This window comes from Tetrao urogallus (assembly GCF_951394365.1).
Source record: "Tetrao urogallus genome assembly, chromosome: 7".
NCBI classification, from domain to species: domain Eukaryota; kingdom Metazoa; phylum Chordata; class Aves; order Galliformes; family Phasianidae; genus Tetrao; species Tetrao urogallus.
Genome location: NC_136820.1, coordinates 37,784,208 through 37,812,202, shown reverse-complemented (window position 1 = coordinate 37,812,202; position 27,995 = coordinate 37,784,208). Strand labels below are relative to the sequence as shown.

General features: G+C 40.6%; 1 protein-coding gene across 2 annotated transcripts in view; it reads left to right on the top strand.

Moving 5' to 3' along the window:
* Positions 1-27,995, top strand: part of NRP1 (neuropilin 1) — a gene marked incomplete at both ends in the record, with an annotated part of 105,412 nt that overhangs the window by 18,224 nt on the left and 59,193 nt on the right. For both annotated transcript variants that reach the window (XM_079538041.1, XM_079538040.1), the window contains one exon: positions 26,754-26,935. In XM_079538041.1, the coding sequence (XP_079394167.1) occupies positions 26,754-26,935 (182 nt within the window). The remainder of the gene's footprint in view (positions 1-26,753; positions 26,936-27,995) is intronic.

Sequence of the window (27,995 nt, the reverse complement as noted above, 5' to 3'; positions counted from 1 at the left end):
TCAGCAATAGTAAAACTGTTTCTTGGATGGCCAGTTGGTTCTGCTTGTGTGAGAACCGCACTGAAAAATGCAGCACAGTTTACTATTAGTTGAAGGATTTTTACCAACTTTTTTTTTTTTCATGGGAAAGAGTAGTTTAAATCATATTAGGAAGTTTTTCTGTAAACAAGTCATATACAAACAGACAAAGCCCATTGGCTAGGAGGCCAATTGCTGTGGAATAGCTAAAATTCAAACATTCCAGTTCTCAGAAAGCAGAGTGGCAGCATTAGATTCCATTTGGGGCATGAATTTCATTAAATTTCTAATGAGAATATGTTGAAACTTCTTTTTAATTTGATGATTTTCTTTGATTCTTTTATGAAAATACAATTTCAATGGGTTGTAATTAATTTTTTTCATTCCATCATAGGATCGTTTGGGTTGGAAGGGACCTCAGGAAACTATCAACTCAAATGAGTTATATTTTGTATGAAAAAAGGCTAAAATGAAGTAATCCACGTAAAACCAAATGCTTCCATTAAAAACAAACAAACAAACAAACAAAAAAAAACCCAGACATTTTCATACTCAATTAGGATGATTAAGAATCTTTATTTCATGTTATATCCCAGCCTTTCTGCTCATATCAATACTGGTTTCTTGCAATCTCCCCTTGTTCATTTTAAAACCTTATATTTCATATTTTTAATTAAAAAAAAAATCTTTACTGTTATACCATTTCAAATACATGGTAATATCAGGTAGGGTTAACCACTGTAGGCGGAGAGCTGAGTTGCAAGGCCACTAGCCTGGTCCATCATCTCAGCTAAGCCCAGAAAATACCTTTTTAAAGAAGGAGCTCAAGGAGTCTCAGCACCAAAGCTTGGGACAGACAGAACTCAGGACTGTAAATACACTTTTGGTCCAGAGGGAGAAAAATTTTTCCCAGATCTCTCCCAGGCTGCAAATGCCCAACAATTTTCCCTTTGTCTGGGGGAGCTGCTCCCATGCATCTCCCCATGTCCATGGCAAGAGCATGGGGTTGGGGATGCAACTGATATTGGCAACCCCGTCATTGAGTCCAGATCCAAGGCTGGGGTCTGGAAAGAAGGATCAGAATTAGGCTTTCTGCTAAGGACTGACTCAAGCACACACAGTGAAAAAACTCTTAACAAGTGAGCTGTTAAGCCCATTTTAGTGCGTATGGTCTGGAGTGGCTGCAATGAGGGGGCAGCTCGCAGCATGGCGTCGAGGACAGAGGCTCCTACACTCTCATTATAGTGGGGAAAAATCCACTTTTCTTGCATGGATAATTCGGATGATATGAATCAGCCTGTTGTTTTTATTTCAGTGGAGTACAGACAAGAGTTGTGTAAAATGAGGCTGCTGCCTGTCTGTCAGGCAGCTGTAGTTTTTACCCTGCAGCCTCTTTTAATGCGCATTCTTGGCAAATTCTGAAGAGAAGCAGTCACAACTGTGCACTCAGACATTCGAGCAGCCCTCTTACCATTGTCATTGAGCTGAGGACTTCACTCGTGCATTGTCCTGTGTTTGATGCAGCCATTAGGCATCCTGACCCAGTAACCAGAAAACTGGTTCGCTATCTGAATCAAGAGGCAGTGTAAAAATATTTTATTGAATCATCCATTTTTGAAAATACATTAATATTTTCTTGCAGTATAACTATTTTTTCCAGGTGTTAAATTGATCATTCGCTATCTGCTGGTTCTTGGAGTTTTTTAGAGCAGGTGTTAAAGGCTATTCCAGCCCAACACTACAGGGTTTTAAGGCATAAGAGACAGTTATCTGAAGAAAAAAAATGCCCTTCACTCAAATAATTAGCATTATCTGTCAAAAAAAGAAATCCTCTGAACTGACTACAGTAAGAAAAACTCTTCATCTTTGGCCTCTTTTTCACTCTCTTTGCCTTACTCCCTATTTTCCTCTTGCATTTTCTGAGCAGGCTTTGCCAAAGGAAATACTGATGAAAGTAACTGTCAGTGGCTGGGCAGTTCCCTGAGTCACCTCCTCCCAGTCCGCCCCCTAGATTGCAACAGACTTCTGCCTTTGTACATACCATGTCAGAGTCCAGAAGAGATATTATACGTTCATTGTTCCTCCAAAATAAACAAAAGCAGCACAGCCAACGCAAACTGGCTGTAGATATCCCATTGCTAATAATGGAGCTATGCTGCTAATTGCTAATAATGATGCAGTGTTTCAGCATGGGAATGCAGTTCTAGCTGTAATGTGGATCTGGCCTGAATAAAGTGACACAGATGGTAACGTTATTGCATATTTCTTTGTAGGGGAGGTTGACATTTTACTGTGGGAAAAAAATCCATTCCTACATTTCCTTCCAGTTATTTCTTTAATATCAGTAGTGCTGGCATACTTGATACATGAACTGTGTCAGTGGCACATAAGGAATTTGCAGAGGAGCCTGCAAAGTGAGGAGAAACAATTGTTTCCACTTAAGCAAGGAAAAGCTTAGATGCTGTTTTACACAACTGTATTTGCCTTCCTTGGCAGGGATGACCCATTTTGATCACACGCAACAGCCCAACAACAGCCGATTTGCAGCAGCTCAGACTTTAAACCTCTCTGTAGCTGCTAGCTGAAAGAACTCAAGCTCTGGAGTCCCCTCTCACTGATGCATCTGCATATCCTTGTTCTTTGCCAGCCTGCAGGCTGCAGACAGCAGGGACAGCGCCTGCCTTCAGCTGCCTTTTGATGCACATTCCCCAGTGGGAGCACCCAGTATCTTTTGTGTGGGCATGCATAAATCCTTCTGCACCCCTGTGAGCCAAAACCAGGGAAAGGGCATACTGCTGCTTCAGCCTGACTGCAACACGCTTCCTTTGAAAGGTGTTTGTAAAGCTGTGGCAGCTTATCAGAGATAAGGGAGGCAGGAATCAGGTGTGTTTGCCAAGCGTCTGCCTGCATTGGCTCTGTCCACAGAGCCGCTATCCTCACTTTTGAACTCTGATCTCCCTGCGTGTTCACCCACAAAAATCGCTAAGCTAACCCAGAGCCAGAGTTGTCCTTCCTGCAAGATTAGGTCACTGCATTTTAGATCAAAGCCCTCATATACCATTTTATACCACGTGGATGCAACAATCAGCCAAGTTTCAAGTCCTCAGCACAGGTGTCTTTGAGCTGCACTATGTACACATGAAAGTTCAGGCCAGGAGCCAAAGTTACGAGCTAAATTCCATCTTGTTCCCCAGCATTACACCTTTTTCATCCACCCTTACAACTTCATTTCCAATTTAAATTGCAGCAGATTTGCAGGTCACTGCTGGTGTCAAAAGCCTTCCTGCTTTTTTTTCCCAGTTTTGCAGTCCTTTGCAATTTTCTCCCTCTCTCTGGCAATTCAGAAGTGAGGTTAATAATGTATTTAGATAAAAACAGTAGAGAAAGAATGATCCACAAACAAAGCTTCTTCCTGCCAAAAGAAGTGCTGCACAGTATTAACTAACATGTGAAGGGACATGCAGCAAAAAAACGGTGCTAGTATGCATGTAGGCAAAAAGGCACTGTATTTGCTACAGTTGCCATGCACCTGGAAGTGCAAGGCTTGAGCCACAGTGATAAGCAAGTGCCACTTAGTAATGGTTAGGAGAAAAATAGTGAAAAAATGCAGAAAGATTAGCACTCATCTCATTTATTTACTCTCCTAAAAGCTTGATGTCTCCTTTAAACTGGATCCCTGGCCTTCTCTTGTGGCTTATGGGAAGAGAGATACTAACAGCAAAAGTACATCCCATCTTACAACTGACCAGCAGAGTGAATCATTCTTTTCAGGTGCCTCTATCTCTCTGCACAGACTCCCAAGAGATAACTAGCTCAGAGCTCCTCCCTGACCTTTAGATAACTGCTGAAGGTGAAAAAAATTCCACCTGAAGACCTCAGAAGTAGCTGCCCAAGCAGACGGGAAGGTGGACAGGTTTTGATAGCTGAAGCAGCTCACTTGTGCCATGGTGGATGGAGGGCTGACTGCCAGGGCTGATGCACGCCATTGCCCGTATCAGTGAGGCTAAAAACATTTCAGAATTGTTTGCCACGTGATGGGCTTGATGCACAAGCGCTGTAGTCACACTACAGTAAAATGAAAACAGAAAATGAACATAAGAACTGTATGTTCTGTTTTTGTGGAAGTAAACATTTTCTTCCAGAACTGAAACTGCTGTTATAAAATATGTCACATGTTGATGTGCCTACAATGTAAAATTACATCTGCTCAGGCACTGCTACCTGCAGCTCAGCGATGAGTCTTACCACTGTGCTCAGCACAGAGCCCTCCTGAGACTCACCAGGGCCAGCTGGCAATCTGTGCGCCCTGCTCTGTGGGTCACTCACTGCAGAGCACACACACTGCAGGAGCTCCAGTCAGCAGCCAGAGATCTCCTGTGGCAAAGCAACTTGATAGGACATAAGAACATGAAGTGGAAGGGAGTGGAAAAGAAAATGCCAGAGTATAAGTGCACGCAGCATAGTCTAACACAGTAAATACAGTTCGCCCACTTAATCTTCCTCCATCTTCTCTCAGCACATCCCAAGCCCTGTTTAGTATATGTTTAAACTCCACTTAATTTTATGTGGCCAACAGGTGCTTACTATTAGCATGTTCCTTGCAACATGACTGAATCAAGGCTCAAAGCATCAGCACATGAACACGACTGTTGTTTGTAAGGAGAATCAGCCACAAGGCCCTGTAATCACTGCAGACCACTCTGTGTAGAAGATGAGGCACTGTGGAATGCTTCTATTCAAAGCCTGTTCACACAGGTTCATTCAGATCCAAGCCCAAAACTTTTTCTTAATCCAAGTAACAACCCTGTCTTACGGAATGCAAATGCTAAAGTTGCTATTGCTGCGGAATTCTCACAGACTGCACATCAGTTCATAGATTGTGGGCAGACCATCAGGGCAGCTTCCTTGGGAGGGAAAAATGAAGGATGCTGAGCGGTCATTTTCAAACTTTCTGTACCTTACATATTTAACATAGGGTGGATTTAAGCATCACTAGGTTTAGTGGTAATGACGCCAACATTTTCTTTTGCTGAGGCATTAACAAAGCCAAGGATACAGTGTTAAACTAGAGTTGTTTCTCTTTTTCCTTAAATAATATTTTTATTGAGCAAGAAGCGGATGTCAGAATGGCCTTTTGATCAACTAAAAACAGCAGTGTCTCTAGGGGAATCTTTCCTGTTTTTTGTATGTTGCTGCCTATGAAAAGTGCTAGCGTACAGTAGAAATGGACTTCTTAATATACAAGAAGTAAAGCAAAACAGGATGAGGCCAAAATGGGAACGGTATATCACAGGAACTCAGAAAGGCAGGAAGTAACAAAAGAAGTAGACATTCTTGATTAGAAATATAATTGTACCAGCTTGTGCAAGAGGATAATGACTTTAAAATGTCAGCCTTTGTGCCTGTTCATAATGATAAAGCTATTAAACAGTATGTACTGTTCTTAATTCCATTTCTCATGGCAAGTCATTTAGGATCTGCATCTATTCTGCCCTCTAAAATGTAAAGTATTTCTTCAGTAGTATATTCAAACAGTAGATTAGAAGCAGTGCTAACTGCAGTGCCAGCCGGGGCTCCTGCACAGTGGTTTAGAACATGTAAGAGATTTTGTAATAAGCCCTTATTTTCAAGGATTTAAATATCAGCTATAAAAATTCACTCCCAAGATGAAAGTCAGCCAAAGAGTGAATATTTAAACTGTGAGAAGAAAAAGACATCATTTTTGTGTTTTAGGAGATCTATGTGTAAAAATGAAGGAGGTCTTAAAATGCTTTCTGCAGATCTGTAACTGGAAAGTATAACTTTCAAAAATTAACTCAATCAGAAATTAACTCTTACTGCACTCAGTGGCATCTTTATTTCTGGCAATAAATTATAACAGAATCAGTCAGTAACTCTGCTCTGCTTTATAATTGCTGCACGGTTGAGCTTGGTCCAGCTCTGTGTTGCTAGTGGAAAAAAATTTACTTCAGCAGTAATTAGATCAAACACCAACTTCCTCATCAGGAAGTTCAATTCTGGATGGAAAACTAAGAGCTCAACTTTGCAATCACAATGCACAAGCAAAATATTCGCTTTTAATGTCAGTAAAGTTGCCTTCAAAGATAGGAAGACAAGCAATGTGATGGTGTCCCTAGGGGTGCTTTTACCTTCCCAGCATTTTGGTCAGTGCCACTGCTTCCTATCCTTGCCATGGGCTTTGGTGCTTCCAGGCTGAAGCTGGTAATAGCATGTTTTGTAATTGCAGGCACATGCCAACAGAAAAGCTATAGAGTAAAGTGTAATTGCCAGATGGCTCAATGTTTCGGGAGTTGGAGAAAGATGTTAGCAGAGAATTCTGCAGCAGCTTCCTCAAGTCCTACCCAGCAGGTGATATTTATGGCCTGTTTACAAGATTTTCACATATGGCACGATAAAGAAGTTTGCAGCTTTTATACTCTGCCATCCAATTTATTTATTTTTCAAAAATCCCACTCCAAAGGTCAGCTGTGTTTTGTCTGTCTCAGCAATTCCAGGTCAAAGGGAAAGTACTGGACCTAATCTCAGCATGCTGTAATTAAACAAACGTGCTTTAAAACATGGTAGAGATGTTTTTGCGTCTTGTTCTTGTAGAGCTTAGACCTCTGTCTCTTGGCTTCAGGTATCATTTAAATGAGAGCACGGTTTAGTGCCTCTTTCACATTCAAATGATATATTTGTGTTCTTTTGTGCGGAAATGTCTGCATATTTTCAGCACTTTTCAATTCATGTGAAAGCAGACAGGAACAAACCAAGGAGACAAAGATTATGTCAAAAAGAGTAAATAATACTTAAGTGATCTTGATGCATCTATTCTTTTCTAAATCTTTAGCAGAAAGCCACTTTTCTTTTTTCAGCCTACTGATAGCACTGAGAAGTTCACTGCCAACCCTTCCAGCCTGATACAGTGCTCTTAGTGCTGTGTTTTCATCCCTAAGCATCCTCTGGTACATCTGATTCAGGCAAGGAGGTGAAACCTTAGTGGCCTCCCTCCTCACCTGACAGCAAGATAGGATGGCTTCCTTTTCTCTGACCATCTTTTACCCTCATACCTGAAAAGATTCTCACTAAGTGATGACCTATAGGTGAAATTCAAATCATGAAAAGGTCATCGATCTGGCCTACCTAGTTCATTTTGAGGGTGCAAAATGTGCTTGCACACAGGGGTTGGACACGATGATCCCTGGAGGTCCCTTCCAACCCCTACAATTCTGTGTGAAACACAGATCAGCTTTTCAACTCACATCCCAAACATATTCATAGCTGTTAGTACCTTGAAGTTATATTTGCTATAAGACCAGTTAAATTTCAACAACTGATGGAACAGCTGAGTCTCCTGATTCACAAAAGCAATGTGATTACAGTGCAACTATTATATATACAAAGTCTGACTTGTGATATATGTGTATAATCAATTGCAAATTATGCGCCTTTCAAACATCTGCTGTGGTTTATTGTGAGTCTATTAGAGGATATCTAATATGCAATAGAAATGATGTGTAAGAAATGCATCACTTCTGCCCTGGCAGGAGGGCCGTGCAATTCAGACGGAAACTGTCTGTCTGTTATATAGAACCTCTGCAGTGGTGGATCTGAAGCTTTCTACTGAACCATCATAAAAATACTTTTCATGTCTTGCTATAAAGCAGCTCCTTGCTCACCAAGAAGACATACAGAATGCAAAGATGGGCACAGCTTTGTAACAGGCATTACTTCAAAGCCATGAGGCAATGCTATTAGACTTGAAAATGCTATTTTCAAGTCAAAATCACATAATCATTTTTTTCATTAGCTGCTAATATCCCAAGGACTGTTTCTTTTAGGAATACTGCCTGGGAATGTAAATTCCTTTTGCACTTAGGAGCCTCATGTGCAAACCTTGGAAGCAGTGTGTGTGGTTGCACATACAGTACATAGGGAGGTTTGCAATTTCTGGTTTTAGGCAAGTTTTGTCAACCACAATTTACAAATTCCACATTCTTCACTGGAGAGAGAGCACTTGAAACTGTGCCGCAGCTGCAAGGTATATAGGCAGCCATTAAATATGCCTCTGGTGCACAAAAGAGTACGTGTCTTGGGCAGGGAATCAGCGGGTTAAATTGGGTCCACTTAAATCAAGAGAACTGAGTCAATTTTCAACTCTGGCAGAGCTGGAGCAGCCAAACAGGACACCGTGCAAACCCCTCCACTACCAGCATCTGTGGAGTTTCGTGAAACGGACTGGAGGGAGCCAAGTGCAGGTTTTGTGGCTCCCTGTTTGGCAATGCCCTGGCCTGGTGCTGCATTGAGGGGTGCCAAGGGCTCCCGCTTTGCTCCCGGGCTGAGCTGTGTGTCAGGCTGACCTAGGTGTGTTTTTCCCTCTCTTTTCTCAGCCTGGAAGAAGTTCCATCGTCTCTGTGAGAATTTAACAGAGTCTGTGGGACTGGGGCCACGGCTTCCCGTTCCACCTAATTAGCCCTGGGAATTCATCTCCACCACACAGAACTAAGGCCAAGAATATAGGTAGCTTTAAGAAAGAAAATGAAGGATTTGCAAGGAAGATATAGAATATCCACAATTACATTTCACATGATACAAAATAATTAAGGGATATAAGCCATAATGGTTCATGGCACAATCCAAGTTTGAACAGATGGGGATACGAGAAATTTCCCCATGGGAAAGTGATTTTGTAATTGTAGAGGTGGGTGTATTCCTTTTACTTCTGTATTTATTTTAGCAGTGTATTTATATTTGTATAAACATTAAGGAAAAACATCAATCTGTAACCTCAGGGTATTTTCACCATTTCTTTAAAATACAGAAATAATTGCTGCATACTTCTTAGAGAATAAAAGGGAAAAAAATTAAAACCTTCATTTTTCCTCACCCACACATTTCTCTTCGCTCACAGATCCCAGCCCTCACATTGCCCCTCCCTCTGCAAAAGCCTGGGAAAAGATTCACAAGCACATGTGAAAAATGATAGTTTCACATGGCTGCAGTAGGTTCACATCCTTATTATGTAAATGAGTGGTTTTGGTGTGAGCGCCTCTTTTGTGGTTTTTGTGCAGATGGTTAAATACTTAAGCACAGTGGGCCAGAGTGTTCCTACTGGAATTTCACTGGCTCTGGATAAACTACATGAGGATTTAAAACAGGCCTCGGACCCAAACTCTAGTTTTGCTCATAATGAAATGACCAAATGGGTAATGGGATTGCAGCACAGTAGCAGGAAAAAAATTCCCTCCGTGTGTTCAGTAATTAATGAAGTACCTGGTGAATGGGGTAGGCGTGAGGAACCTCTCCTTGCTGCTGTGATCTGCACTTCCTCCAGACAGGTAAGTGCAGAGCTGTGTGTGCTGGAGACTGAGTAATTAGCTCAAGCAAGTCGTAAAATCTTTAGGAAGCAAGTGGTGTCTGTTTTCTTTTGCACAGGATGCCAAGAGATGTATTTAAAGTGTGAGAGTCAAAGGTCAGCTTGACATCACATACTCTAAGAACTCTCTTGGATTCCTGTTTCATGTTAGGAATATCTTCTGAGAGCTGGGAAGCTATTGCTGTTGATAAGGAGCAGGATTCATCCGCAGCAAGCAAATTTTAGGTTCAATATTATGAAAAATGTTCTAACTGTGGGATCACTTAAACAAAGTAGCTGGCTGTCAAGGGAGACAGTCAAGGCTGGAAGTGACACTTTTACATCAGAGGGGGGCTCGCAGAGTAATGAATAAGCATTGCTTGTGGAATGGGGAGGGCTGTGGGCTTTGCTAGTGGTCCCTGCCTGATCAAAGGAGTCCGGGAGTAGGAAGGAGCCTGAGTGCCTCTGCACAGGGAAAGTGCAGCCCTGAAAGGTGTGTTCCAGTCTCTTCTCAGTGTCTGTTACATATCAAAATGTAAATCAAATGCAAATACTTTGAACTGCTCACTGCAAAACGATTTACGTTCTCCTGCACCAAATCTGACTCAGTGGAAATTTAAGGGGCAGTAATAATGCTGTGTATAATTCTTGCAGAATTAATTGAGTTACAACAGTGAAAAAGGCTGCTCCAATCTCTACGATTTCTTACACCTGTTTCATATTTATGTTCCCAAATTTCTTGCTTCGGTTACTATTTCAGAGTTTTTCACAATGTTTTCCACTATCAAAGCTAATGAATGTGTTAACGTTGCATTCAGTGACAAAACACATAAGCCAGACGTGAGGCTGAAGTTCTAAATATTCTGTTAAGGTTTTTATCTTCAGATTGTTCAGGTTTATCCACTTGCACTGAACTAGTGATAATAATGTATCTTTCTTTCTGTCTTTGCTCTGGAAAGACAAAATATGTCATTTCCTAGCATTATATCCAAGTACAGCAGATTGCAAAACAAATGCAATTACCACTGTATTATTTTGAGGGGACGGTGTGTGTTAAATTCAATTTCAAAATCAAATGGCAGGAGGTTAAATCTTAGTTCCTAATTTGCGCCAAAAAAGTTGGCAAATCATCTTAAAAAGGGCCAAAGAATTATTGCTTTGGTAAAAACAGCAAATTTGAGCTTGTCAGTTTAATAGATGGGCCTGTGTCAGAAATGCTGATGGCTTTCAGAAGGTTTAGGAGGAGCTGTTCTCCGCCATTGCCAACGGAGTGATGCTTCATAAAAGCAAGCATTCATTGTGCCTGCTAACAGTGGTTTTAGCTAAGTGAAGGGGGTCACAGGCAATACAGAATATAATCCATAGCTTTCCATCCACTGTGCCCTACAGAGCCACAACCAGAGAACCAGAGGAAAGAGATCAAAAGGCTCTAAAAATGTCAGGCAACAGGATCTTATTTAAATTATTAGGTGAGTTGCCCTCTTGCTTTTAACAATAGCAAAAACATATCACGTTGCCTGTTTTCCTCTCTCTCTTTTATGCTGCTTTTGACAGACTGGTGTAAATTGCGTATAGAAATTGTGTTTCTGTTTTCCAGCATCACTTTGGACAATGTTTAAAAACACATTTTCATAGAACAGTGTAAAATTCAAAGGTATTTGAATCACGTAGAAGCTGGAGGATTTGGAACAGGTTCTTAACCAGTATTGACTGAAATAAAACTAATTTGGAGGGAAAAAAAAAATCCAAAGCAAAACCAAAAAAAAAGCAAACAACAAAACCCAGAAACCTGCCTTGGGTGACACTCAGTGAATACAGGCACTTAGGGAATGAAAAAAGGCTCATCTATAACTCTGTTAAGTGATTCAACTTTAGGAATTGCTTGTTTCTAATTCACATGCACGTGTTGTAAGGCTTTTTGAGTTTCAACAATTGAAATCATTAAAACCACATAAGAAGACATATTTTCATTGTTGTTGTTTATGTTTGCTTAAATGTAGAAAGTTAGATACAGTCGTAATTTAACGTTGGACTGCAGAGTAGTAAAGCTTTTCTCCTGAGCTCTGTGTTCAAGCTCTGTGCTGCCAAATCTTTGTTCATGGATTGAAGTGAATTGTTCATGGATGAAGTGAATGTCAGAAAAGCCAAGGTGCTGTGCTATCCATAGTGCTTCATGAGTGTGTCAATTCTTGATAATATTGCTTCCATTTTGGATTTTATGAAGTAAAGCATATGGCCTACGCAGGAGATTGGCTAAATATTCAACTTCTCTGATTTACTGAGATGTTCCTAAATCACATGAGTAGCGAATAGTACTAATTTAATAAACGACCAATCGTCTGAGACTGAAGTGCTTAAAATGAAAGAAATAGAAATAAAAAGTCATCACTTTACACATAATTAATGATCGTTTTTAAAGAGGTTTCTCCATACCCCCTAGTTATGGGTTTGCATGTCTCTGTGTCTGTGCATATGAAAAGACGGCTGAAATGAGGGCAAAGAAGACCTCTGCAACATTCTTTCTTATTTATATTAGTGCTCTTGGGACTCTGACTCAGAAAAACAGATTTAGGAAATCAGTACAAGCTATTTTTAGGATTCAGTTCATACGAAATCATTTTCATTTACCTTGTAGCAGTTCTCTGGGTTCCTTCTCACAAACTGTGTTGGCTTAAGGTATGGGCAGGGGACTGTGAAGCTGAAGCGAGTTGGACTCACATCCTCAGGGATTAAAAGCACCAGGAGACAAAACGTGTGCTAGAGACAAGCAGGCTGAAGCTCTGGGTGTAAAGGGCAGCAGTCAGACTGTATGACAGACGTCTCAGCATGACATATGGTAGAGAAGCGCGTTGCTAATGGTGCCTGCTTTCTCTCGTGTTGTCCCAGGTAGCTAAAAGAGTTCCTGTATGGCAAACAGAGGGAGAGCCATTTGTAATGCGACAGACTCACACTAGGGCTGGCAGGGAGTGCTGTTAACCTCCGAAGCCTTGATGTGACTGAAGAGCCTCCGGATCTGTATGGGAGACAAGTCTGAAAATTAACAGCCTCATTAATCAAATCACAATGTTTTGACAACTTCGTGGTGTGTATGTAATCTATCCTGTACACAATTTGGCGAAGGCTTTCAAGCAACAAGATGGTTTTTGCAATAACTTTATGTGGTAAAGCTCCACCCACAGTACAATTACTGGATTGTACGCTGATTATCAAAGAGCGAGAAGGCTTAATCAGCTGAGCTCTGAAAAGAAAGTACTGCCAGGATAGTGAAAGAATCACACATCTCTGTGTTTCCCATTTGTTTTTCTGAGTGAAGCGTAGTTACCTTTATCTCTTGCTTAGAAAGTCTGTGGAAAGGCATCCAGCCTTTCCCACCTGAACCCAGGCACAGGACTTACCCTTCTTCAGAGAAAAAATCCCTTAAATTTATTCTCTGATTTGTTTAGTCAAGAGAGAAATGTGCAGGAAACCAGAGCTTATCCTCAGAGATCCAGTTCTGCATAGCAGCAGGACGCTCAGCACAGCATAATTTCAGGGCGATTCTTGTTGCCTTACACGTCAGACAGTCATTTTCTGCTTAAAAAGCAGATTCTCCCCCAAACCCTTTGTTCTCCAGGCATCTTGTAAGTACCCTTTCTAAGGAGCTTAGAGACAAATGGCTGCCTCCTTCCGCACCTAGGGATTTACGCAGAACACTTGTACATGCTTTTGGGTATTAATTGTGTAAATGTCTGCACATCTAGACAAGACCATATCCACAAGTATTTCTGGGCTATAATGAAATGTTATTGCTTCTTATAATGTGCTTATGAGAATGAGGCATGATGAACTGGCAAGAGTCACACAGTGCCATATTTCATCACCAACACTATGAAACAGAGGCTCACAAAAAGTACATAGTATTACAAGTCCCTTTGTCCTTCCTGTTTATGTTTGCAAAGGTAATCTTTTAAATCATAGCTGAAAAGGATTAGGAGCAAGAATGCTGTGCTGTCAACTGCATTCGGCTGTTTACGAAAGACATATTAAATCACAGAGTTAATGACGGAGTCACAGTTGTAGCCATCTAATTTCTTCTCATGCTTTCAAATGCTGTCAGGGAAGTATCACTGTCTGATTTTCCAGACTGGGAAACTGAGGCAGTAAAGAGATAACAGTAAAGTTACCTGTACCTGACTGTGCAGAATAGTGATGCCACAGGAGCAGCGCCTGTGGCTTTGGCCTTTCCCATCCATTGCTCTGCCTGCTCTATCCCTTCTCCCTGAGTGACCCAACCCCCCTTATATTGAAGGCCAGACTGGCAGCTGGTTATGGCATCAAAGTATAAGGGTTAGTGGTATGGTAGTGATGGGTTGACAGTTGGGCAAGCTGATCTAAGTGGCCTTTTCCAATCTTAATGATTCTATGATTCTATGACTCCCAGTTTCCAACCCGCCTTATGTTGGACATCTGTATCCATTCTGCAGTTGAAGACGTGATTACAGCATCCATAATGGTGCCAAAACTCAATCCTGTTAGTGGCAACGCTGAAGTGCCATAGGTTTTATGGTCCCTCATGGGAACATGCAGCACTGAACAGAATCTATAGCACTGTTAGTACCTCAGCCAATTAAATAAAAATAGCTCAGACATGTGTCCCTGTGCTGTAATCACATCTCCAAGTGCTAGAAAAGCAAATTTTGGTAGAGGTTATCACTGTTCTGAGCAGCAGCATTAATGAGAAATACTGTGATTTTCCCAGAGCATAATTCTGCATAGAAGCCTTACTCAGATTTTTTCCAGCTGATATATCCTTTTGTTACTGGCATGAGGCTCATTCCTGATCCTTATGCCTGTGGGATAAAGGAGACAATCCTTCATCAGTTCCTCTCTTATCCCTTTGCTAGCTCTGATTTTGGTGAACTGCCACGTGGTGTGTTCATGGGGGTAAGAGCCACAGGTATGAAATACTTCTCAAAGTTGCCTGGCTGGTATGGCTCCTAAACCAGACATATGGCAATCGTGCAAGAGGGAGGATGCTTCGTGGTATCACTTTTAGGAGAAATGAGTCGTAAACGAGAAAAAGCTGAAATATGGGATGTTATATGCCAAATACGTGGAAATTCCACTCGTTGGGGCTGTTTCAGGAATCTGTTCATATTAACATGTGTTGTTACTCTGAGTCAGGCAGAATTTTGCCTCAGTAGTGTTCTCTTGACATCCCTTTGTTCTGGGAGAGCAAGATGGACTGGCTTTACCATGAACATAAGACCCAGCTCAGATTAAAGCTAACAAAGAATGCATATGTTTAATTTGGTAAAGGGGTTTTCTGCCCGTTTCAGGGAAGAGGGGGGGATTATTACCATTCCCCCCTAATGAAAAGCAGGATCCTGTATCTTGAAAATGTTTACAATGTAACAAAATGCAGTTAGTTTGGGTTGTAAAATTTTAAAGGGGAGTGTGGACGGACAGCTTGGCTCGGAGCGGGTGGAGGCTTTGCTGATGCTGAGCTCCTCCAGGTCCAGCCAGGCATCCCCTCCAGCCAGCATGGGGGGCTTAGGGTGAGGAAAGGGATGTGGCATTATCTCATTTCCTTCCCAGACTTCCTACTACTGTTTTGGGCAATTTATACCTTAAAGAATGCATAAGGCAAACAAATCTTTTTCTCCCCAGTGTGTGAAAACATGTCTTTTGCATTATTAAGCTGCAGAGGAAGGCATGGCTTATCTGGCTCAGATTCTCTGCACGTACAGGAGAATCTGGCCAAAATACATTTCACGGCTTGTCTGTCTAGGTTAGTGTGCTGCTTGCTGTGAGTGAAGGAGAGGAAAGAATCAATGCTTAATACCACACAGCCTTTCAGAGATTGCTCTTGTATGCTTATCACTGCTAAATAGACAAACAAAGCTAAATGTGTTAATAGATACCTGACTGGAAGTGTAAATTAAACAAAAGCTATCAAATCAGGATTTTATCCATTTAATTGCAGAGTAGGTGTTTTCATCAGCCATGTAATAGTTTATTGCCTTTCAAGGCTTATTTATTGTAATTGATTAATGAAGACTTAGAGCACCATTCTCTTAAGGCTAACAAAAGGTATGAAGCTGCAACACCTTCTATGTTTCTAATGCACTGGGTTACTGCAAGCCTCCCTTTCTATTTGAGATAATGCGTTATTACAGCTCCATGTCACACTGCCTGTTTCCCTGAGTAGAAAGCAAGGACAGAAGTCTGACCCATGACATGAAGAAGGCAAATCTACATCCTTATCCCATGCTTGCTTAGGCCCACTAACAGCCATCTCCAAAAAACTGTTCTTTTCTGGATCACAGCTGTAGAAAGAGCAAGAACAAAAATGAGAGAGAGTGGTTCTGTGGAAACATTTCTGTAGATCTCAAAAGCAGCAATTCCTATGCGATTGCATTAGTCCTGATTTAGTTTTTGAGTATAGAGTGTATGTGTGTATAATGATTGAGTATAGGCTCAAATGCTCAGCAAGCTTAAAAGAGCGTATCTCAAAAAATTGCTCTGATGAGCAGAGGAAAAGCAAGTGGAAAGACAAACTCCATCCCATCTAATGAACAGTGCCCTGACATATCCGTGGCTCCCACTAGGAACTGAGCAGATGCATTTATGCAGTGTGGTGCCAATTATTGAAACCCACGAGCTGTGTATGTGCTTGGGTTGTATGTGTGTTCATTACCCTGCTTGCCTTCTCAGATAAGTATCCAGTGCCAGAAAAAAGCTATGCAAGTTTTCTTTCAAAAACTACTGTCAGGCTTTTGACTTAGTTTTAAAACTGCTTATGATGATGCACCCCTAAAACATCTCCACTAGACTCTAAATTTGCACCGGGAATGATGCTGATCTTCTGTGCACATTTTCCTTTCTGAAAGTCACATGCCTCTCTGAGAAAGACATTTTTATGAGAGATGGATCACTGGGGTGGGTTTCTTTTGCACGGCCGATGTGCCCCACGTGCCAGCCGTAACAATGTGGTTTCACTGGATGCTGGGTCATACGGCTGACCTCAGCTAACAAGATGTTCCTGTTTATAGGCTACTGGGAATGTTTATTGGCCACTGTTTTCCTCCTTTCTGAACACATAGTTATTTCCCAACACCCAAATAAATCATAAGGTCACAAAACTCATAGAAACTCTGACATTCTCTGCGATACAGGACACAAAGGAACTAACTTCAAACTTAGCAGCTTTAAACATCTATTATATATTTTATCATAATATAATGTATAATATCATAATATAAAGTATTCACTGAAGTTATTTGTACTTTTTAGTTTGATTATAAACACAATAAAATGGTAATAAAATCGCTCAGTGGGACAAAAATTATATAGTGATCTTTCAAATTGGTGCAGTTTAACTGTGGGCACTATTACAAAAAAAAAAAAAGTACTATAACTGTTCTAAACTGAGCTTAGGAGTAATGTTAATTAGCTACGTACTTTCGAAGAAAATGATGCTAAGGTTGCTGTTGAATTTCTTAATGCAGACTTAATGCAGACAGTAGAAACTTAAGAGGAGACCCCTCCTAACATGCTACATAGACAAACTCATCTGTACAAAACCCAGCTATACCAACAGGGAAATACACTCATTTATCAACTGCAGTTTTATTCATAATGTGAGTACCGAAGTTGGACAACAAAGGAGTGGAAAATAATTGGTAGATAGTAGTGGAAAACTATTGGTAGTCATTTTGCAGAAGTTTCCACTTGCTTCCCTGTCCTCATTTGGTTCAGTTGTTTCGAAATGCCTATCTTGTGGGCTGAAAGTTTCCCAGGCTGCTCCTCTGCTTGAGAATGAATTTAAAAAGAGAGATCTAGGATATGATTCAGGTCTTTTTCAGAACAAGGAATATAAAAACACAGAAGATAGGCTCACACATGCAAGCATTTCCACTGAAAAAAAGAGAAAAAGAGCAAGAACTGTTTTCCTTTTTTCAGACAGATCTTCAGCCTCACTTACAAAGATCAGAAAGCTGAGATTTGAAAGCAGCCTCCATGAGTAAATGTTCTTTGCACTGCTCTTGTGAAATGTTGAAATGTCATTTAGACTTCCCAAAGCCATGGCTGCTTTAAAGTTGCCGTCTACACGAATTACTCATGCTGCTTAAGGGTTGTTTGTTGAAGTGGCAATGTACACAACCAGATGATTTTGTGCTGAGATAACAGCCAGCCAGGAAGCCTGCAAACACTGTAAGTGGGCTGATCTCTGAACTGGAAATGCTTCTTACTCAGCTTAGTGTGCCTCCTGTTGATAGCACTTCTAGGTGCTACGGCCAAATGCTTTGTCTTTCCAAGTCTGTGTTACAGGAAAGACGTAAGGAGAGGTACTTTTTTTCTCTATTACAAGAGGCTGTCAAAGGTCTTCTCAGCATTATAGCAGTATTTAGCTAGTAAATCTCTACATTCACACACCTAGGACTTCATTTTCAAGCCAGAAAATCTTTGAGAGTTATGAGCTACTTTCACAGAATCATCACAGAATCATAGAATGGCCTGGGTTGAAAAGGACCACAATGCTCATCTAGTTTCAACCCCCTGCTATGTGCAGGGTCACCAACCAGCAGACCAGGCTGCCCAGAGCCACATCCAGCCTGGCCTTGAATGCCTCCAGGGATGGGGCATCCACAACCTCCTTGGGCAACCTGTTTCAGTGCATCACCATCCTCTGTGTGAAAAACTTCCTCCTAATATCTAATCTAAACCTCTTGTGTGTCAGTTTAAAACCATTCCCCCTTGTCCTATCACTATCCACCCTCATAAACAGCTGTTTTACTTTATTGAATTGTAATGTTTTGGTTTTTTTACAGTAGCTTAAGAGAGTCCATGTTCACCTCCAAACCACCAACACCCATATCTGACCCGCCACAAAAAGGGAGGGAAATTTTAATACATGTACACGGTTAAACACTGGCAGGTCAAAACTTTGGCAGTTAAGTTGTATGTCCTCCAATATTTCCTCTTTTCTGAAAGTATGCCTTACTCTCTAGTTGTGGGACTATATATAGGTTTTAGTTGTAGCTCCTCCAAAAATCAATGCATTCGTTTACATGTGTCACGCTTCCAGGCAAGAAAGACCCAGAGAAATCATTTATATCAATACCACCTATGTGTAGACACTAACCAAGCAGTGGATTTTTCACTTGGCCAATCGTTGGCCCAAAGGGAAAGTGGCATAGAAAGTATAACAAAGGGAAAAATGTTGAGAAATGCTGAGTTCCAAGTGTCTAACTATATTAAGAGAGCATCCTTAATGCTCTCTTAATATAGTTCCTAGCTGAAAATAAATGAATAAATACCTATCATTTTGCTGCATTTACAGAGCTTCAGGACATGGTTGCCATGGAGGAAAATTGCTGTAACTTGTGTCCTAATGCTGATACGTATGTCTGCAATTTCCTCTCTCCTTTAGCCTCTTTTAGTTTCATTAATTACGACTGTTGCTCGGAGACGTTTCAGACTGCCCACAAGGGACAAATATTTGAGAATTTCAAAAGCTTGAAAGTTATTTTATGTTCTGAACTTTCACAGTTTCTGTGAGAAGCTAAGATGTACCTAATACTTTTAGAAGTCGAGTTCCATAGGTTATGATTAATACACCACATAGATCCCAAAGGGATAATTACAAATTAATCAGTGGTTCAGAACTCCCAAATGAAGTACTATAAGGTTGCTATGCCTTTAAAGCATTCCTTTCCTATTTTCATGGAAAGAAAAAGAAATCATAGAAGAGTCTGATCTCGGTTTGAGTCAGACCTTTTCTGTTCTTCAGGTAATCAAGGAACCAAACCTGAGGCTTCCATTACATAGCAGTTAAGTAGGCTTTTTGGTGAACTCAGCAGTACGTGCTAACAACACTCATCCAACCACAAGCCACTAAACCAGTTAGGCACATGAAAACAGTGCTTAATGGATATAGAAATGTACAGATAGTGCTAGGCTCCCTACATGTGTGTGTGTATGTATATGCACGAGTCTCTGTATGTATGTAATTTAGTTTACAAAAAACATAGAAATGTGTTTAATTTTTAACCATGTAAGACTGTGCAGCCCCTTCTTCCAGTTCTGTTGTTTAAGAAAACTTCTAGGTTTTGAGTCTCTTTTAGGAAGCCTTATTCAAAAAACCACAGAAGCCGTTAGAAATCTTTCCATTATTTCAGGAGGAGCTAGACTGAGTTCTTGTATTTGAAACACAGTATCTGACTATTTAGGCTTTGTTCCTTGCTGTTTGCAAAATTTCTGGAAAGTTGTTGGCACTCTGTCTCTCTCTTCTGTCTCCACATATGTAAAATGAGAATGACAACTTTACCTCAGAGGAATGCTGCAAAGCTTTACGTATAAACAGATTGGCATACTTGGGTGAAGTTCCTCAACTAACAAGAAGCGTTCTGATGGATGGGAGTCCCTTGGGAGGTCATAAAAACAAAAACAAAACTGTGTAATTGAGTTTGGAAATTATTTTTTTGGCTTTCATGAGCCTACTTTAATGCAAGATGACTGATTGGTCCTCCTTTTTTCTCTCCTTATCATCTATAATATCTTTACAAATCTAATTGTGTGGCTTTATACAAAACTAAGCCAAGACATATCTGTAATGTCCATATGAAAGAGTACGAAACTTGAGCATAGCCAGCGATAAGAAAATTCCTTTAAAAAAAAAAAAAGATTTTTTTTTCCAGTTTCTTAAACCCTTAAATAGATAAAGTAGCTATGAAAGAACCAGTAAAACTTAGGCTGCATTTTATTTTGTGAAGAAGACTGGAAAGTTGGCAAGAGGTAAGATTTTGCAGTGAAATAGGGAGGTGAACAAGTTGTAAATGATTCTAATATCTTCCAGATGGCATATTTTACTTGGGAACTGAATTTGGAGTAATTAGACGCATGTGAATTTCCTATAAATACTAACCTTCACCAGTTTGACATTAGAAAGCTCCATCGTCTCTGATGCCTTTCAACTGCTAAGTGTTTCTTTTTCCGCTACTTAAGTGAAAGCCATGGATTTGTAAATTTGTCTCATTTGACAGACAGAGATCTTTTTCCATGAAAAGATGGCATTTTTCTATGCCAGAAAGTTATGGACTGAAGTTCCCCACTGAAGAGGTTTAAAATTGAATGTTTCTTCCCAGAAGAGGTCTTCATTTTTATATACTGGGATTATTATATTATAATTTATTACAGTGTGTGGCAAGCAATGAAATTGGTGAAGTAAGCTTTAACTTCAAGATCAACTATTTTCACTGGTAAAATGCTTTTTGCAGATAGATATGCTGAAGACTTTAGCAGATGAATTCTGTTCTTACTTCCCCTAGGACTCTGCGACACTAAAATGATCAGAGCTGGTGTGCAGCCTCCCATTCTGCATGATGTTGTTACATTCACTCCTGGAGTGAATACTGATGTTCACACTTACGTTGAAGAATTTTCCAAATTTATTTGATGTAAATAGAACAGAAGTAAATAAATAAAAGGAAAAAAATTCTGTCAGCACTTGTGCTCTTCAGCCATGTATCAGTGTAAACTGGCTTGGATCTACTGACATAAAGGGGCTAATCTCATTTGCAGCAGCTGAAGATCTATCTGCTGTTCTCAGTGGAGCAGTACAGATAAAGTGCAGATGTAATCTTGCTTATTTAGTGCGTATCTTCAATTCCACCAGTCCTGGTTATTCAAAATGCACGAGCCAAACAGCCAGAAGCATGTGATAAGACGAAGGATAATCAGATCTTAAAATAGTAATGATTATTTTTATTACTTCTGGGTTTTCAATTTTTATTGGTTAAGGTATGTTGTGTATCAGATTGCTCTGCTCTGCAGAGAATTAAAAGCTTGATTTTAACATGGAAGGTGAAATTTTAAAGTACTTGATGATGCCAGAAAACAGCATAATAACAAAACTGTTGCTAACAGTCTTAATCAAACTGCTGTAGTGGGCAACTGTAGATCTTTATCCATGTCTTTGTCACATCTATTTTCTTTTTTACTACAGCACTGTCATGCACTAAAATAGACCCTCACTGGTTCATTCTTAATGGAGACCCACTGTCACTTAATGGCATTAGTAAATTATTGAACAGTGTCCAAGTCCCAATGGCCTTATTCCCAGAAACCTCTTAGGTTGACAGGATCTTTGTATGAGTAACTTCAGTGAATTTTGGCCCTGGGTGAAGGACATAAAAACACTAACTCACAAAAGACCAACTGGAACAAAAGCCTCCTAAATTGATGGGCACTTCAGTAACTTACAAATCTCCAACTGATTGCAAATTGCTTATTTAAATACCCAGGCCTTTCAGAGAGCAGTAGGATTCAGATGGTATACCACCTCCCTCACTGTGTTTCATCCACACCATGCATCCTGCACAACCAAGACCAGCTTAAAAGACTCCTGCCAGAGGTGCTCACTGCCATCTCAACCTCACTACCATAGAGCTATGCAGAAGTTCTGATGCAGAGCAGCCTGACAGACACTGTGGTTCTGGGCAGAAATACAGTCTCTTTGGGGCTGCGTCTAATTTTTTATTTGTAACAGCGTGTGCTTCTTTTTCTTGTCGCTAATAAAGCGGGATTAAGTTTGGTATCCCCGGAGTGCCTGCTGTTCTGGAGTTCTTAGCTCTGGGATACAGATTGCCTTGTGTTGCAGGCACTACAGTAAATCCCACACTGCTAACCTTCAGTCACTAATGGGACACAAATCCACAGTGCGGAATAACTCAAAGTACTGGTTTAGCTTTCCTTTTGCAATGCCTTCTGCTTGGCTAGAGTAGAGACTTGCGAGGAAAAAAATAATGTTATAAAGACAAAAGAGAGTAAAAATTCTCATAAGCAAAGGTAGTCTAGCCAGGGTGAATAATTCCTATCAGGGAGAGATTTAGCAGTTTGGGGAAAGGGGGACCAGAGAAAAAAAAGAAATAGAGAGCTGGAAGGTCTTTTCATTCTAACAGGTGAATAACCAAAATACTCATAACCAGCCTATAGATGCATATCATAGTAGGCTGCAGAAAAAACATGGTGTATTTTGATGTAAATTAGAGTTGTATATGCTTCACTGATTGTTTCATAAGTAACATGGCAGACATTTAGATTTCAGCTGAGTTCTGCGTGTGTCTTCAGAAGGAATTATTTCCAGGCAAAATGCATGAAATTTTGCTGCTCTAATAATGTGCAGGATCTGAGCACAGTGTGTCAGGGTGGCTGTCTGCAGCACTGCAAGGCTTCCCAGAACCCCACCTTCCCTTCTGCAGCACAGCGAGTGGTTATGTATCTCGGGTCACCAGCCTGTTCACAGCTGAAAACAGATGAGAGCTCTGTTATCACCTACCAGAAACTGGAAATGAAACATCCACCAAAATCTGTATTCTACAGCTGCTTATGTTTTTTCACTGCCCAGTGCTCATTTTTATAGGCATGGCTTGGCCTTTTCCTAAAACCTATAACTTACACTTGCTGGGGAAAAAAACAAAACAAAAAAAAACACCAACTCTTAAAGCAATTCCTTCCAGAACTTGCAGAGGAATTCTAGATTCCTTCATCATCCAAGATATCCTGTTACGGTACCATAAAACTGGGACCCGTCAGTGTGCACATGCTCAGGCACTGGTTGGGAGGAGCAGGGATGCACTAGAGTCCTGCAATCCAGCAGGCTCCCATCAGGAGAACACTCCACGCACCACCAGGAGCGTTGTTACAGGGCAGAGTGAACACAAATGGGATATCCTGAGGGAGCCAGCAAGAAGGGAATGCTTATTACCTCTTGACACAGTAGCTCCATGAGCATACCTGCTGAACCCACCAGCACAGGCGTATCTTTCCTGGTTTCATGCATGAACTCATGCAATGGTCTTTCACCTGAAACTTGGAGCAATGGCTAGCTCTGTGTTTTTATTTACGTCTCCATGCCATAAACCCTAGAGGACTATAACATTACGAGAAATATTTGCCACACCATTGGCAGCAGTAACTGAGCGAAGAATTGCCAAGTGGGAAATCCAAATTTGCAAACTCAGTTCTCTGGGCTGCACGCCAAGGCTGTCTGGGCACTGCGAAGGTGACACTCAGTCTCCTCGCAGGGATGCCAGCGTGCCAACTGCATCCCTGGCACAGCATCTTCTCCTGACAAACTTATGGGACTGCTACCAAGTCCAGAGGAAGATGCAAGCTGCTTCCTGAGCTTCCTTTCAAGTTTGACTGTACTTTCCCCCATTTACAAGAACAGTTTTTGCAATACGCTGTGGTCTCCAGTACGATTTTGAAAAGTGCAGAAGTGACGGCAGGACTTTGGTTTCCAAGTATAAACTAGTAAAACCCAGAGTAAGTTAATTTCCCTATGAAAAAAATCCATAAATACTCAGTTACTGCAGCCCAGCTTTCAGATGTTGCTGCCAGTGTGGGAGAATCCAAACCCATCTGTTTATTGCCAAATGCAGGGCAGGATCCCCAGAACACGAAGGCTGTGAGGCTGATCTCTACAGCTTCCCATTTTCAAATCTTATTTCATACCTATTGTCTCACAACTCAACTTCTTTCCTTTCTGTCATTTTTCAGAGGAACTGAAAAAATCTGAGAAATCTTCCAGTCTTCAACAGGGCACTAAGACCTATAACTTGCAAAATCCATTAAAAGACAGCCTTTTAGCAGACAAATTGTGTAACTTAGAACTGCACAGCAGCCAGCACTGTAAATTACAGTTCTATTGCTAGAAGGGACAGTAGAAAGGTGTGGGCAGGCTATTTGTACAGATGAGGAGATACGAGAGAGTGAGAGAATGTAATCTTAATGTTTTTTGCAGGCTATTACTTCCTATAATAGCAAAACTGGTACTTATTTGTCAATTATCTTTTTAGTTGTATGTGACTTGTTAGGACTGTAGAAGACTTTTAATCTTTATGTGTAGAAAAAAATAAATGCTGAATTCAAACTTTTTTAAAATTTTAATAGTAAAAAAGCATGTAAAATGTGATTAACATTTTTAGTTTAAATTGTTCAGAACATTTAATAATTCAGTAGCAACATTCTTCTGAATTTGAAGAATCGTCTACTTTTGAGTCTTGAGCAATGAATGGCATCAGGGAAACTACTGAAGTAATGCTGTCAGAGAGAGAAGAGCAAAGGGTAGGGTTCAACATACCTGAACCCCGCAAGTGTCAGATGATGCAAAATACAAATAGCTTTAAGCACCTGCTCTCCAAATAAAGGAAAATACTCTGCATCAGTGTTGGAAGTGCTGTGGCTTTGGGAGACTACACTTTCTCTTTAACGAGCGGTTGAGGATATGAAAAAAGGTTGTCCCATTAAAAATTCCCTACAGTTGTTATTCCATAAGTCTGAAAACGAGCAGCCCTGAGTACTTCCAAGGCATGGAGGCATTCCAAGAGACTTCGTGTTTATATTCCTAAGCATATTTGTAACATAACCAAAAACAAAAAAAGAAAAGGGGGCAGGAGATAAATCTTTCTGAAGCCCTTTAATAGCTCCTCTCCCAACTTTCAGATCCTCAAATGTATACACCATAATGAAATTACAGCGAAAAGAAGAGGTCCAATTTAGAAAAAAAAAAAAAAAGGCAGCTTACTTAAAGTATCCATAACATTCATTCAGAAGTGAACATTTCCCCTTTGTATTTCCACCAATTTGAGCTGGGGCAGTGAAGCTAGCAAGTTGAGCAATAGCTACTAGAAAAATCAAATCCACAGAATGAAATGCAGTTAACACAATATTTCACATATGTTAATGCTTACGGTTCCATCAGTGTCAGCTTTATTTTCTACTTGATATACACCAAAGCTGGCACACGGTTTTAACTGATGAGGTAATGTCATTTTTAATTTAAGGAGCCTTAAGCCGTCCACTTTAACTAGTGATATCATCTCTGCAGTTGTCTTATGGGACTTCATGTAAACATAAGTAATGTGCCCTGGATGGTTTGGAACAGGGTTGTTAAAAATGACATTGGTCATCATGAAGACATTTTTTTTCCTTTGATCTCTTTAAAAATGTCAGACACACTTTACTGTCCTGTCAGTTCTAGCTCTTCCTTGTATATTAATATGCTCAGAACATTTCAGTGAACCCAACAGCGGAATAAAGGTCTAAACAAATTAATGGCTACATTTCAATGTCAGTTGTAGTAGGATAATGAAAAGTAAATGGGATTGTCTGGCTAACAGCAACCTGTGAAGTGAAACAGCAGCGTGGCTGAGACACAAAGAGGCACAGACAGGGCAAAAGCTTTTGCTGCAACCCAGCAAAGAGCAGAGCAGAACCCAGTCTCCAAATGCCACCGCATTTTAGAGAAGATTAAACCAGTTCTTCAGATTGTGTCTGCACGTCCTTCCTGCCCAGGGCCAAGTGAAATCATCTGCTAATAAAACTTAAAACCTGACCTGTCTCTGCACCTGCAGCTCGTGCCTCTCTGACTAGGATGCTCATTTGTATGCTGTGGGCTGGCTCAGTGCACCAAGCTGCAGGCCCTGCACAGCCCCCTGCAATCGAAGTGTGAGACCCAGCCCCGCAGGCTGGCATTGCTGGTGACACAGCTCAGGGTCCCTGCTATGACTGCTGCTCCCAGGCACACATTTGCTTTTGTATTGCATATTTGTACTTTCTTTTATGAAGTCCTTGGGAATCTAGCAAGTAAGCAGGGGAGGGTTTAGCGCAGCCTGTTTGGCAATCACTGTACAGGCAAGAATACTGTAGTATACACTCCTTGGCTCGAACACCTATGCAAAGCTGTTTTGCAATTAGGGGTGGTTCATCTGAGAAAACTCAAGTGTTGTGGTAGATGTGTAGATTTTGAGATTTGCTGAAAATTGTTTGTCCAGCTATCCGGGAAGAGAGCAGATTTTTCTGTCTACAGCATGATGGAGTTTTGAAGAAAATCTAATGCTTTGGGATTTATTTATTATTCTGTGGACATATGTTTAGAGGACAGCATATGGAAATGAAAGAGTATTGTTCATGAAGAGCTTTGGCTAAAAAGACATTTCTGAATTCATAACAGAAATTCACAGTTTGAAAAGAATGCTATGCATTATGTATTGATAACAACACCACATAGACAAAGGAACACAATTTAATAATGCAGAATTGTGCTCATGAGATTTCCTTTTTTTTTTTATGTTAATTGGTTACTTTAGCTGACATTGTCTGCAAGCATAATGGACACCATTCTTCCTAATAGTTCCATGTTGCCAGATGATGTCTACAGACATAATGTAGTCCATTTTAATTATTTCATTTTGCTTACATCTTTCAGCATAATGCATTTTCCAAGCAAGCTAGCATTTTTCTTGATTATCTATGTTGTGTTATGGTTTCTAAATTAATTAGGTCTCCTTCTTTCCTGGAAGTTAAAAGTTTCTTCCTTCCATTTATCTACCAGGTATGATTATGTTGAAGTGATTGATGGAGATAATGCTGAAGGACGCTTATGGGGAAAGTACTGTGGAAAAATTGCTCCCCCTCCTTTAGTGTCTTCAGGACCGTACCTTTTCATTAAATTCGTTTCCGACTACGAAACGCACGGAGCAGGATTTTCTATCCGCTATGAAGTTTTCAAAAGAGGTGAGAAGCAATTTATTTTTATATGGCTCCTAACCTGTGACTTCTACTTTCATCAAAAAGTTCACCATATTTTTTGGGAGTGGGAGGAATACAGGAAAATGTTTGAAAGAGAAGATTGTGTTACCTTTGTCATTACAATGTGGGGCATGTATGCAATGGGTGGAAAGTGTTATGGAAGCAATGGGTCAGCTGTATGTGAGAATTGACTCCTCTGGGTGTAATTTGATAGTCTTCATCAGCTGTTTGTTTGGACCTTCTTAAAACCATTAGCTTTCTTCTTTTGTGTGATAATAATTACTGTATGATTTACAGTGTTCCAGCCCTAACAGCACTGTAACCTTCTGACTCCCTGACTTACTCTGGTTAGTGCTCACTCTGCATTCCCAAGAGACAGCTGTAGGCTCAGAAAGAACTGAATTGCACATGGACAGCAGATGATGTTGCTGTTCCTTTCACAAATCATGTTTGGGAGCTTAAGGAGTGGGGAAGGTCACACAGTTCAGAAACATGTCCTACTGGATGATTGTGCAGGGAGCACAGATAGCTGTACAGGGTGCAAAGAAAGCCCAGAGAACCAATCTAGGGTTAACCAAACCAGTGAAGAGTCCCTCTTTTATAACTCTCTGAGCCAACGGCTAGAAGGACAGTGAGATCATGTTTGGCATACACCTTCCCTATAGCTGGATGGAGATAAATAATTCAATTACTCCATTCCTGGAGAATACAAGACCAAAAGTAGATAGTGTACAAAAAGACAAAAAGCTCAGAACAAAGTGATAAGAAATATTGGCTTTGGTATCAGTTTTTAGAGTCGTATTTACAAAAGCAGCTTGAAGGTCCAGACTTCCAGCACAGACCCCTCCCAGTTACTGCTACATTTTCAGAACAATTCAAGTCCCTTTTATGTACCTAACGCAGAGCCAGATTTTCAGCTGCATTCAGTGCACACACTTTGTGGCAGCCATACTGTTAATGAGGAGAGAGTCACAATTGTGAGGTCTCTGTAGCATGCTAGTGCTGCTCTGCACAGTGCTAATTGGGGCCACAGACCTCTTGGTCA